The following is a 13,367-nucleotide window of genomic DNA, read 5'->3' as shown; positions in this document are numbered from 1 at the left end:
TGTCTATTACCGCTTTTTGAAGTGTTTTTCGATCTGAGACCGGCAAATCGTGTTCCCAAGAGACTGAAAGTAACCCTGTTCTACAGCAAGACAATGGCAGAATTCTAATATTTGGTGGAAGATATCTTAGTTAGATGATAATAACATTACTACTAATTGCAATGCTTCATTAGAAAGCTCAACACTGGCACTATCATCGGTCTTCGCATTGCTATTTCACAGAACAACAAGAAATAACGTTTTGAAGCCTTTGAATATTGACTTACTTTTCATCGACGGGCTCGATCCCCATCACCACCAACAATTTTCCGGGAAGTCAGGATTTTGCAGATATTAAGCAGAATTGCGGAGCTGTGTTAATACTACGGCACTTAAATACACATTTTAAGAAAACTACTTTTTTCTTAGCATGAGTTAGGTCTCAGAAACAGCAACATGTCGATATAATGAGGAAAAATAAGTGCAAATGATCGCGCAAGAGAGTATCCCTAGCTCCCTAGCAACCACCTAGCAACGTAAGGCAAAATAGTAAACAACTTCTGTTGATATCAGGTACTCACCCTTGGAAGCACAGTAGACGGTCACCATACTGGGCTTCATACTGAATGTTGCATACCAGAATGGATGTTTCCAACTAAAATTATTTTTTCGCGAAATTTATCTTTGTTGCCCTACTATTTTTCGTAAAACCGAGATATACAAACTTCATGATATCAAAAATAATATTGTGATAATGAAAACCGCCATATAAAACAAGATAATTGCTAAGATCATAGATATAAAGACTAGATAGGGCACCCCCATGGATGATATAACACTGGATTGGTGTCTCGTGGAAATTAACATTGGGATCCGCGACATTGGGATCAGGCATGCCATCTAGCGAGAGAATTATCGTAAGTTAGGAGCAAGCCGAGTGAACGCCATCTCTCAGCATTATGACACACGTGGGTGTGGTGTGTTAGTTGGCTTGAAGTGCATATTCCCACGAGTTGGAGGTAATCTTACTGGACCTGAGACGACAAAAAACGTCTTAAATGCTTGAAAGCCAAAAACGTCAAGCAGCCTTTAGGTAATAACGAAAATAAAATGCGTAAGACGGTGTGTATTGAAACGCCCAGTCCCATCGGCTTGTACGACCTTTTATATGGCCATTTACTCACAATGGTACAGCAGTTTCACAATATGTCACTTACATATTTGGTAGGCTTATTCCTTCTTCTCCGAATTTCGCCCGATTTTCTTCATCTTAGTTAATGTTACGGCACGTGTCACGTGCCAACTTAGGGGTGTCGAAATTGTTCCACATAAAGTAACTCCGCAATGGCTGGGCCAATTACAGTAAAACTTCGTCAATAGTGTTAGGCACCCAGTGGCCAATGCATTTCCATGTGTCACTATGGGGGTGCTACTGCACGTGCGCACGTGCGGGGTGCCGCTTCCATATCTCAAGAACGGCTGGGCGGATAACACTCAAACTTGGTACACAAATGTCACATCAATGCTCGCACTGCATTGATCAGTGCTTACATTGGTGCAGAGCTGTTAGGAAAACGATGAAATGAGATGCGTGGTGTTTATGCCTTTCTTTTCCAGTAGCTGATTGATTCGCAACAGGAGATCCTTGTTTACGAAGGCTTCGTCTCCCTTTTCCACCCCTTGTTTAAAATAACATTAACAATGTACGAAGAAGATCACACATAAAAGTTGTTTTAGGCGGCTATCTTGGGCCAGGGCTGCGAATTTGTAGTCAGAGCCAGCGGTTCTGTTCCGACTCGAAGTCGGTTGATTTTTAAAATCTGTATAGCCCGAGTATGAGTCGAACGTCACCGAAAAGTCATCACTCCACAGACTTACCAGGGCTGCAGAGTCGGAGTCAGAGTAGGAGTCCGTGTGAATTGACAGTTCTGCCCGGAGGAGTCGGAGTCGATATTTGGATAGGTACCGGAATCGGAGTTGGAGCCAAAGTTACTGAAATTTCATCGACTACGCACCACCGGTTGGGTCCTTTTCATAGAGCGTCTTGAATGACATATTGAGCGGCAATGACGTTAGCAATTCCGTTTAAGTTTTTCATTAGACTTATAGATAGTACTTACGTTCGTTTTGTTCTTTGATCGGACAATTTGTTTGATTTGGGCCAAGTAAAGACTCATGTGAAAAATAGCGAAAACGACACGTGCTGGCGAAGTCTCCAATAACTTCCTGTTTCACGATTTAATGAGCAAATAACATGGAACTGTTTATCTTATTACTGACCCTGCACATAAATCTATTAATTTCTTTGCTTTTACTGACATATAAAGACATAACCTTTTGAAAAATTGCAAAACAAGCCTGCTACTACACCACACTCCCGTGTGTCACAATGCTTATCAGCGGCGTTCACTCGGCTTGCTCCTAACTTACGACAATTCTCCCGCTAGATGGCAGGCCTGAGCTCAATGTCGCCAAAAACTGCGAAGACACCAATCCATTATTATCTCATCCATGGCACCCCCATGTCGGGAGCGACTCGCGAATACGTAGCAGCGGCCGCCATGTTGGTGAGGGCGAGAATCTGCGGCGCTGTGTAAACACTATGGGAGGAGGGGGGTGTTTGGGACAGATTTTGTGGTATTTTTCGACCGAAAAGTGTTAATCTTTTTTACCTATGGCATTCTTTGGAATGAGTAGATTGTGAAACAAGGGCAGAAACATGTGTATTTATAGTAATGTAATTACATCAGCCCTAGACATATAGCCCTGAAGACGCTGATAAAGGATCTGCGGCACCGAAGGTAGATGCAATTGGCATGCTAATTTAAGATTAAATTCGTTTCCCATTATGGCTACCATACTTTATATCTATGTATGCAGTATGCAATGGACAATGATCGACAATAAGTGCAATTTTAGCCCTCACCCGTTCGTAGTTTGTCAGCGTCTTACGAGTAGGGGAAGCCAGGGTGAACGGAGTGAACTCCAGCCGTTCGCCCCTCGACGGAGCAAGAACGGAAAAAAATAGGTATGCTGTCCGCGATGTGAGTAAACCAGTGATACCAAATTTCAGGGTACTAGGTCAACGGGTGAACTCAGAGGTCAGGTCAAACACTGGAAATCGAACCAGTAAAGTCACTGGAGTTTGAGATCTTTCGCTATAAAATCGACCAAAACGCGTGAACTGTCGGCGAAATGGGTTACATCATTCCCAATCAACCTCATCTCGAAATCTAGCGAACCGGGTCACATAAGGTCATACAAGGTCAGCGACCTTAGATGACCTCGGATGGCCTTGACACATGGCGGGTCATGTGAAGTGTATTTATGGGCGCCGATCTCGAATCCCGTGTCAATCTTACTTTAAAAAATGATTTGCGGGCACAAATCCGCAAACATAATTAAGGATTACGAATAAAATGAGCAAGATGCTCCGAAAACTGCCCATATGAAGCGCAGCCTTGACCTCGAGGCAAATGCACGTTATCTAGACATCAACACTAAAAAAAAACGCATGTAAAATGCATAAACATGCACTAGAAGGCAAGGAAATTCACCCGGATGCGGCAAATCGCAAAATCCGCTTATTTTAGCCGAACATGACCTGACCCGAGCTCCGATGACCCATTCCTCACTTTGAATCAATCCGCGCCCCCTACAGGCACCGACATCGCCCTTGCAGACAGCACCGACGATAGTCGCACAGGCACGTGGCGAGCTAGTGTAACTGTAGCCGCGCCTACAGCCACGAACACCAGTTTGTGCCGGATCAGCCAGCCACGGAGCAGAGACGGCCGGCAACGAATCGGCAATTAACAGTGCTACATATCGACACGGTCACAAGAGGCGAGGCGTTAACCCAGCGCCCACTGCATTGGTCGCCAGTGGACCCACTCAGTCACTAAGCAATCATCGACAAAATACGTCTTTTATCGGCCAGACATTGATCTGTTCATTAATATGAAGTGTCCATCCAAATCCACGCTATCCGCCACACAGCAGCTATCGACGGTAGATACCCACTCCAGCGGCAGCTGGCCGCGACTCACTGACACCGGCTAGAGACAGCTGACCGCTGAAATCACCAACACTTCGGCAGGGTATGAGCGGGTCTCAGTCAGATCCCAGGCATGTAACCCGTCCCCACCTTAGCTCATCTGGCAGAGATGATGAAGAGGTGGTAAAGCTGTGTCATGTCGTCCGGCTGGATGTCGCTCACCAGGGCCTCCTGACAGGTGCTACAGCTGACAGAGTCGAGCGCCTTCTTCACCACGAACCCTGCGATGTAGGTGACGATGTTGCCCACCAGACGACAGCCCAGGCTGGAAGTCGTGCTCCGTGATGATGTGGAGTGCCGTGGCACCGTTGTCTGAGGTGGTGGAGGCCGAGGTAGTAAGGCTGGCTCCTCGTCCGCTGGTCGTGTGACCGACTGCCAGGATGCTGGTCGGGTCGAGGGCTGCCACTTTCCCTGTGCTGCCGGGCCGGACGCCGCAGCGGTGGAGCAGGTGCCGGAATATCCCGCAGAACTGTGCGGCACTGGGGTTGTTCCAGCCACCTGGAAGGTTCGATTAGTATCAATAAAATATGGCTAATAGTGTTTAGTGTTAACATACGCCAGGCACAAGTGTTGTATTTGTTGTTAACACATTGTTGACACACACGCACACGCACACACACACGCACACACACACACATGTTGGCAATGGTAAAGCAGTCTCCGGGCATTTGGTAATAATTTTTTGCACTTATTCTGGTTTTAGTGACTGATGGGCCCAGGGTTGTTAAAAACCCAGGGTTTTTGGTGAAAAACCCAAAAACCCTGGGTTTTTGCAAAAACCCAGGGTTTTTCATGGGTTTTTGGTGGGTTTTTGGTGTTCTTGGTGGGTTTTTCGTGTGTGTGTGTGTGTTTTTTTTTTTTTTTGGTGGGTTTTTGATATTACTGGAGGCTTTTTGATATTTTTGTTCACACTTTGGTTGTTTTAGCTGTGATGTTTCATTAGGTTCTAGGGTGGACCTCCAGCAGGTAGCATTGTGTGCTATGCACTTAGGTATGTAATCTCCAGTGCAGAAGGTACTTCCATGATGATGCACTGGTCATTCTGCCATCGTCGATGGCACTGTCGAGCAGTGGTGGTAATCAAATCAGTTATTGATATATGTAATAGCCCGTTTTAAAGTATCATAGAGTGAATGAGCTAATGTTCACCATCACCATTATCTACGTATTATAAATGATTTATACAGAAGGATACGAGCTGCAAAGACACTTGTTCTTGCACTTATGATGAGCGCCAAACTGACTCTCTTCCTTGTTGCATTGTTGCTTCCTAAGGTAGCCTTACATCGAGCGCACGGGAGGGAGCGCACGGATGCGTAAAAGTGATAATGCCGCCGAAACCACAGTATAAACGCTCTTGTTAACCGAGTTTCAGAGTCACCTTTCTTGCCCTGCCATCCGAAATTTTGACTACTTGTGCATATTTTGGACACGGAAATCGCTACAGGAGACATTGATGAATGTATCGGTGTCCAGTTTTCCACGAAGCTATGCGCAGATCAGGCCACAGGCGTTCTTGAATATCGCGGATGTTCCCGATCTTCAGCACGTAAATGCCCTCAGGTGTTCTCTTGGTTTGGCGACGTAGGTACGGGAGCAGCCAGACTGGTATGAACTAAACTTTGTCCCCCCCTGCCCCAGCCTAGCCGGCGGCCCGCTGCATCTCGCGCCTTATGTTGCAGGGCGTCTATAACACGAGGCGCGCCCGGCAGCCTCCGCCGAGAGCAGCGCTGACACCACACCACATAATTGCAGATTCCCGCCAATCCAGAGGAGTGGTCGACCTCATCCAGTCCACGTACTGGTGCACATGGACAACGAAACATTTTACTATTGTTTCCTATTAGTTGCTTGCTTCAGTTCCCATTCTAAATATAAAAAGCAGCTTAGAAACCCAAAAACCCACCAGGTTGGGTTTTTACTTATAACAGGCATTGATTCAGCGTCTCTGTAACACACTATAAGATGCTAGCATAAATTAAACATTGAATTTGGCCCAAAGCATGAAATACTGAAATGTAGAAGTGATTGTGGTGATCGAAACATCAAAGTACCCACCCTGGGTTTTTGCCCTGGGTTTTTGCTTTCAATTACCCACCCAAAACCCAAAAACCCAGTGGGTTGGGTTTTTGCTCGTAACAACCCTGGATGGGCCTTTACCCACGCATGACTGGAGGGTGGGGCTCTACAGAGCCCCTCTCCTGTTTTCTGCAATAAAATATTTACATTTATATATTGAAAAAATTAAAATATATATTTGTTGCAATATTTCTAAACCACTAGACGTGTCAATACGAAACTTGCAGTACCTTCGGCTGCATCAATCTGAAACATTTTATAGAAATAAAAATTGTGTAGCTACCATAGGTCGGCCGTAAATGACGTCAGAGTGATCAGTGAAGTCATATTCTGCCAATTTTGATGCAAGAAATTGAACTACAGCAATCGCTCTCGGTGACAGATAACCTGTAACAATATAAAAAATCAAGAGTCTGTAGCTTTTACTTGCCAATGCAGGGTGATCTCTTGACTCTTGAGCCTCATCCCTGTTTGTCAGCAATCAAATCCTGCACATCTATTTGGCATCTTGATTCTTGAGAGACTGAGAGGCAAATTTCAATTTCAAAAGATACTAGTCTTTAAAGCTGAAACATATTAACAGTTATTCAGATCAAAACAAGGCCTGTAGCATACAAGTGTAGGATACTGGATTTGCACACAGTACACACTACAAAATACACATAGCAAACAGTGAGATTACAGTCATGGAAAAGCATCAGGCTTTTAAAATAATAGTTTACACAGACTTAAATACAAGAATTTAAATGAGCTTCAAATAAAATGAGAAGTGGAGTGAAGTACCTAACAAATAAGGGTATCCATAAATCTGGTGCCACCGTCGGCATATATAAGGTTGGTAGGTTGTAGGTGGGTAGGTTGTAGGTATGGAGGTTGTATGTAGGTTGAGGTTTGTAGGTTGTAGGTTAGTTAGGTTAGTAGGTAAGGTTAGGTCAAGTAAGATTATGATTTTTATCTTCCTTGGACTTCATATTTACTTGTTAGCACTTAGCATTGATGGTAACGCCAGATTTACTAATACCCTATTTACTGATACTGATAACAGGTGAGCCAAAAGAGCATGAAGTGTAGTTTAAGCTTTACAATGTGAAAACTAATTAGGTAATGACAATCTGAGTTTAGGTGCTCCAACTAACGCACATTTTTACGTCACCCCTGTCCTGTTCATTATTAGGATCAAATGTGCGACACGGTTCGCTGGTGCAGATATCACGACGTCTGGCATTTTCACTATCTATCAGCTCTGGTTGAGGGTGAGCGTGGTATGCCACTGCACTCTGAACCCAGAGCGGATAAGAGCCCCCGAGGCATCTGGCATAGTGCATGGATTTTTCGTTTGGCACTGAACTACTATTTAATATAATAATGCCACTCCCACATCCCCATCAGGGAATGCTCAGGTAAACTGAGTGGCCTGACACCTGTGTCACGACACTTTGTTTTGAAGTGCTGCACAGTAAATGTTAAAGGTTTGAGCACTAAAATGGACTCTGTAATAAACTTTATTGAGAAAAATAATATTATGGTATTGTGTATTACAGAGTCCCATTTAACATCAGCTGTAGCCAGTTCTTTTGTTAAGGTTCCTCATTTCAATTTGATAAGAAGTGATGTCAAAGGCCATGTACACAAACATGGAGTTTGTGCTTTTGTACATGAAGATATACTAATTGATAAGGTCAGTTATCCAATGTCAAATGCTTTATTATTCCGTCTGGCCAAGTATGATGTTTATTTTCTCGTGGTCTATCGGCCACCTTCGTACTCAGCTGCAGAAAATGATGAACTTGCATGCGTGCTGCAGGAAGTCATTTCTGGAAAGGAAATGATTATACTAGGGGATTTTAACCTTCCTAACATAGAATGGACATCACAGATAATCTCATCGAATCATATGCCTCCTTTGGATTCCATGTTCTTGGATGTTTTTACATCCTGCGGCTTGGTGCAGTGGGTGTCAGTGCCGACATTCCCCAGTTCAGGAAATACTTTGGACCTTCTATTGACAACGGAGAAGGACAGGGTGGGGAGGGTTGACGCTGTTGAACCGCTGCCAGCTTGCGACCACTGCCCAGTGCTCTTTGATTATGTGTTTGAAGGGGATCATGCTGATAGAGCTGCTGTTGGCCAGGAAAATTTTGCTTGGCACAGAGGTAACTATCTCAGACTGAATGCCATGTTTTCTGAGGTTGACTGGAGGTTTGAACTTACTCATCTAAATGCTTGTAGTTCTTTTGATAAGTTTGCAAGTATCGTCCAAACCAGTGTCAAAGAATGCATTCCTCGTAAGAAAGTACAAGCAAAAGACAAGCCACCATGGCGAACAATTCCGCCTCCCAGCCTGATCAGAGTTAAACAAAAGGCGTGGGCAAAATATAAAAGGGCGAGACTGTGCAGTGGGCGCAAGTCTTCAGCAGCAATGGAGGCCTTTTCATCATTTGCTACTATTAATAAGGATTTGAGGTGTTTTGAAGTCAAGTCACGTGCGCAGTATGAGAATGGCCTCATTGACAGGTTCAAGGAAAACCCTAAGCTCCTCCATTCATACATTAGCAGTAAAAAATCTAATCCTTCATCGGTGGGCCCTCTTAGGCTCCCAAGTGGAGAGCTCTGCTCTGACCCATTAGCCATGGCCGAATGTTTAGCCTCGTCCTTTTCATCCGTGTTTTGCAAAGTTGTCCCAACACGTCAAGAGCCACATCAGGTACATGATGAACACATTGACCCTGTAAATGTGTCTGTTGAAGGTGTTGAAGCAAGGCTGTTATCACTTGATTCTAGTACTGCCATGGGGCCTGATGGTATTCACCCTCTGGTGTTGAAAAATTGTGCTAAACAGCTAGCCCGCCCTCTGAGCGTAATCTTCAAGCGCTCCTTGGGCGAGGGTTTGGTTCCCAAGGCATGGAAAAGGTCAGTGGTAATACCCATTTTCAAGAAAGGTCACAGATTTGTCCCCCTTAACTATAGACCTGTGAGTCTTACTCCTATATGCTGTAAAACTCTCGAGCACTTGATTGCTGATCATCTGATGAACTACCTGAGTGAACACAACATATTGTCCCACCACCAGTTTGGTTTTAGACGGGGAAGATCAACGGTTGAGCAATTGCTTCTGGTATATGAGGAAATCTACAGATTGGTTGACTCAGGGAAGACAGTGGACCTCATCTTGTTTGACTACAGTAAGGCCTTTGACAAAGTCTGTCATAAAATCCTGCTTGACAAGCTGAAATCTATTGGTATTGATGGGAAACTCTTAAAGTGGATCGCCAGTTTCTTGGAAGGACGGGAAATGCAGGTTGCTGTAAAAGGTCAGCTCAGTAGCTACAGACCAGTTGAAAGCGGGGTCCCTCAAGGTTCTGTGCTTGGTCCATTGTTATTTCTTATATATATAAACCATATCGGCTCGAATTTAACTTCTAGTTATAAGATCTTCGCTGATGACTTGAAGCTATATGCATGTGTTAATCCACCTATGTCAGATGCTTGTCCTGGTGCTGCTCAATCCATTCAAACAGATATTTGCACACTGCACTGTACATCCGAGTCTTGGGGGTTGACTTTAAACAGAGACAAATGTGCTGTGTTGCGCTTCACTCGTAATTCTAGAGAGCAGGCTCCTCCAGAGTACTTTTTGGATGGCAGCCCTTTACCGACCCGCAAGGCTCATGGCGACCTAGGCTTGCTGGTAGACGATAGGCTCAAATTTCATGAACATGTATCTTCTGTTTCGCACAAAGCATTTGGACTTTGTCAGAGCTTCTTAAAGTCAACTGTGTGCCGAACACCTGAATTTATGATGTTTTTGCTTACAACACATGTCAGACCATTGATAGAATATGCGTCATGTTTATGGAACACCGGGTACAAAGAGGATCTCAGGAAACTTGAACGGGTACAGCGCATGTGGACTAGGAATATCAGAGGTCTCGAGGGATTGTCCTATGGAGAGAGGCTGAGTGAACTGAACTTGTACTCAGTGCAAGGTAGGCTCTTGAGAGCTGATCTAATCCAATATTGGAAAATATTCCATGATCTTAGCTGTATTAAGCCTGAGGATATGTTCACTCGGCCTCCTCATAGTGGCACTAGAGGGCATCGCTTCAAAATACATGTAACACGAGCGGTCTCAGATGTGCGCAAGCGATGTTTTTCACACAGAAGCGTAGCCCTCTGGAACGGACTGCCTGATAATGTAGTAGCCACAGGAAGCCTGAGCACCTTCAAAACTGCATTGTCTCGAGCGATACATGATGACCTGTACAAGTTTGCTGAGTGAGTTCCAACTCACTCAACTCACTTCAACGACTTGTTAAAAGCATTTATTATCGGGAAATCAGTGATTGTTCTACACAGACATGTTACCAGTGGACACATCAAATCCAGTTAAACCACAGCGACAGACGACGGGCAATGTTTGTTGGTGAACTGGCGTGTCCTTTGATCATGGGTTCCCATCATGTCTACTACCATATCCTTATGGCTGCTAGGCAAGGAGAACCCTACCAGGTGAGAGAACCAGGTGAGAATACTAACTGATGACATTAAGTAAAGTACTTATTTAAAACCTATAATCATAAAACCTTCTTACTTCATAAATATTGTCCATTGAAGGCAACAGTAGAAAGTGAGCAGGCAAAGCAAGTGTAGGTAATGAGTCTGCTTTCTGCTGCCAATGTTCTGGTACCTATCTAGGTAAGCTTTCTTTGTGAAAAATCATATGACTGATGCTCTATCCATGCAAGAATAATTAAAGGATTGTGGTGTGCACAAAAAAAACATGGGAACTGAATTAAATCTAAAACAGGCATGCCAAGCAAATCTACCTTTGGTGCCGCCTATTCTTCATCAGCGTCGACAGTGCAACATGTCTAAGGCTAACGTAGCCAAATTACAATTGATAAGCATATTTCAGCACTTGTTCCACAATCTACACATTCCAAAGAATGCCGTGAGCAAAAAAGATTAGCACTTTTCGATCGAAAAATACCACAAAATCAGTCTCAAATACCCCCCTCCTCCCGTAGTGTTTACACAGCGCCGCAGATTCCCGCCCTCACAAACATGGCGGCCAGTCGCACGCACTAAAACACTGCCAATGTCCCATCTAGTCTTTTATATCTATGGCTAAGATCATGCCTACTAAACTTGGTCCTACCCCCTAATTCAATATACCCTGGGCATTACCTACGAATCATGCTATACCTCACAAGTCACCACTATTTGCAATGTTTTTTTTTTCCCCAGATCAGTGATGAAGTACAAGGTGCTGGAGGCGCCGAGCCTGCAGAGGAGCAAGAGAACTCCCTGGCAACTGCTACACCATCCATGAAGGACTGCTACCGCCAGACAGAGACTCCAGTGGTGTCAGTAGCGTGCCAAACAGAGACGCCCACAGTGTATGCAGGCTGCCAGACTGCGTCTTCTCTTGCCGATGATGAATCAGGTGATGAGTTTGATGTCCCTCATGCATATGATCCCACTGACCAAGATTATGAACCCAGTGGGGATGGACTTCATGAGGATATGGGGGACGACTTTGAGTTGAACTACTTTGTCCGCAGTGGCGGATCCAGGATTTTCACTGGGGAGGGGCTGCAGGTCATAATTGGGCGCCACGCCCCGGATGGGCGCCATAGTCGCATCGTATTGGCGCTGAAATATTGGCGCCCAGTGGCCCTGACAAGAGGCGTCCAGGATCAGTATGTACAGTGACACCACACGATTGGAAATATCGGTGCGGAGCGTACTGAAACGACGTTATTCGACTGATTTTTGCATCCTAGTCCTAGTATGCGGCACTCCGATGAGTTGCGAATTGAAAATTGGCGCCACTGCGCCTTCGGCGCAGTGGCGCCAGTTTTCCTTGGGTGGGGGCTGCCAGCCCCCGCAGCCCCCCCCCCTGGATCCGCCACTGTTTGTCCGTGATAGGATTAGGAGTCTGGTAGAGAAGGACCCAAAGAGATATATTGGTGTGCCTCCAGGCTACCTAAAAGCTATACATATTTTGGCTCGTGACCATGTTCAGCACCCCGCTGGATCAGATCTGACCGCTTATGATGTGTGTTTGATTGTGTTGATGAAAATCAAGCTGAACAGGAGTTTCGACGCCATAGCTGATGACTTTGGAGTATCGCGAGGTTACGTAGGCAAACTCTTTGCTAAGCATTTGCCATGCATTGCAGAGGCGCTGGGAGAGCTAGTGTTTTGGCCTCCTGCCGAGGCTATCAGGCAGGCTCTACCGCTTGCCTTTAAGGCTCGTTTTGCACGTACTACGTGCATCATTGATTGTCTGGAGATTCAGGCGGAAAAGCCAGGCGCATCTGTAAACCAGTCAATCACGTTTTCATCCTACAAAGCATGCAACAGGGTTAAATATTTAGTGTCCGTTACTCCAAATGGGTTTGTGAACTTTGTATCCAGCGGGTACGGCGGAAGAGTTTCGGATATGGCCATTCTCGAGGACTCTGGGTTCCTTGACCACCTCGAGCCTGGGATATGGTGATGGCCGACCGAGGTTTTAAGAGTTTAGAGCCGTTGCTGGCCAAGAAAGGTTGTAGTCTAGTGCGGCCATCGTCTGTAAGCAGCCAATCGCTGATGTCAAAAGAAGAGGTCGAATGGACTGAGCAAGTAGCTAGTTTGCGAATACACGTGGAGCGTGCGATCCGCAGGATACGCGAGTTCGACATGCTCCGCCCCCACGCTTGCGTAGAGCACCAGCTGCTGTCTCTCCTTGACGATTGCGTTCTATGTGCTTGTGGTTTAATTAATATGCAGCCGCCACTGGTAAAGGTGTAGTCATGTGAGCGTGCTGTCGAACATGTTACGGGGCAAGAGTGCTTCGTCCTGGTCGTGCTGACCAGTGACGGTTTTGGCTTTGACGAACAGTCAACCGTTTTATGTGTTCGTTGTCATCTGCTGTAAGACTATGCTCTGTTCACTTCGGTGTTTGCGGTTGCCAATACATTTGTAGACATCAGCTCACATGAAGTGTTGACTGGTTTGACGAATGACGGTGATGGCTACGAATTGAGAACCTCAGGCACCTCGGCATCAGCGCATGTGATACAGTCCGATGTGTAAGCACAATCACATTTATTTACAGTTAGGTAACATCAATAATTAGCAGGTACTACTAAGCAATTAACAGCTATTGCTTCAACAATACCTGATATGGCGAATACGTGCATCAATTCAATACAAAAACACCACCTACAAACATCTGGCTGTGGTATATGCTACATACTAGCAC

At 45.2% G+C, this 13,367-nt stretch overlaps 2 protein-coding genes across 5 annotated transcripts in view; one reads left to right on the top strand and one right to left on the bottom strand.

The window, feature by feature from the left end:
- LOC122379399 overlaps window positions 1-13,094 on the top strand; it is a 58,978-nt gene extending 45,884 nt beyond the window's left edge. For both annotated transcript variants that reach the window (XM_043361590.1, XM_043361579.1), the window contains exons 3-4: window positions 11,363-11,668; window positions 12,033-13,094. In XM_043361590.1, coding sequence (XP_043217525.1) covers window positions 11,363-11,668; window positions 12,033-12,620 — 894 coding nt within the window. In that variant the 3' untranslated portion in view covers window positions 12,621-13,094. The remainder of the gene's footprint in view (window positions 1-11,362; window positions 11,669-12,032) is intronic.
- LOC122379402 lies at window positions 3,288-11,206 on the bottom strand. 3 transcript variants are annotated; one of them, XR_006256173.1, is made up of 2 exons: window positions 10,942-11,206; window positions 3,288-4,534 (listed from the first exon to the last, which is right to left on the bottom strand). XR_006256173.1 is itself a non-coding variant. In XM_043361605.1 (2 exons), the coding sequence occupies exons 1-2, from the start codon at window positions 6,399-6,401 to the stop codon at window positions 4,133-4,135; spliced, it is 405 nt and encodes a 134-aa protein (XP_043217540.1). In that variant the 5' UTR covers window positions 6,402-6,476; the 3' UTR covers window positions 3,288-4,132. The 3 variants fall into 3 exon arrangements, 1 of the variants encoding a protein (XP_043217540.1); XR_006256174.1 differs by lacking the exon at window positions 10,942-11,206 and adding an exon at window positions 6,542-6,582; XM_043361605.1 differs by lacking the exon at window positions 10,942-11,206 and adding an exon at window positions 6,399-6,476.
- Window positions 13,095-13,367: the final 273 nt, after the last annotated feature.

The sequence above is a fragment of the Amphibalanus amphitrite genome, unplaced genomic scaffold (assembly GCF_019059575.1).
Source record: "Amphibalanus amphitrite isolate SeventyFive unplaced genomic scaffold, NRLGWU_Aamphi_draft 000008F_arrow, whole genome shotgun sequence".
NCBI classification, from domain to species: domain Eukaryota; kingdom Metazoa; phylum Arthropoda; class Thecostraca; order Balanomorpha; family Balanidae; genus Amphibalanus; species Amphibalanus amphitrite.
Note: the sequence above shows the minus strand (reverse complement) of the source record. Positions and strands in the feature narration are given on the sequence as shown.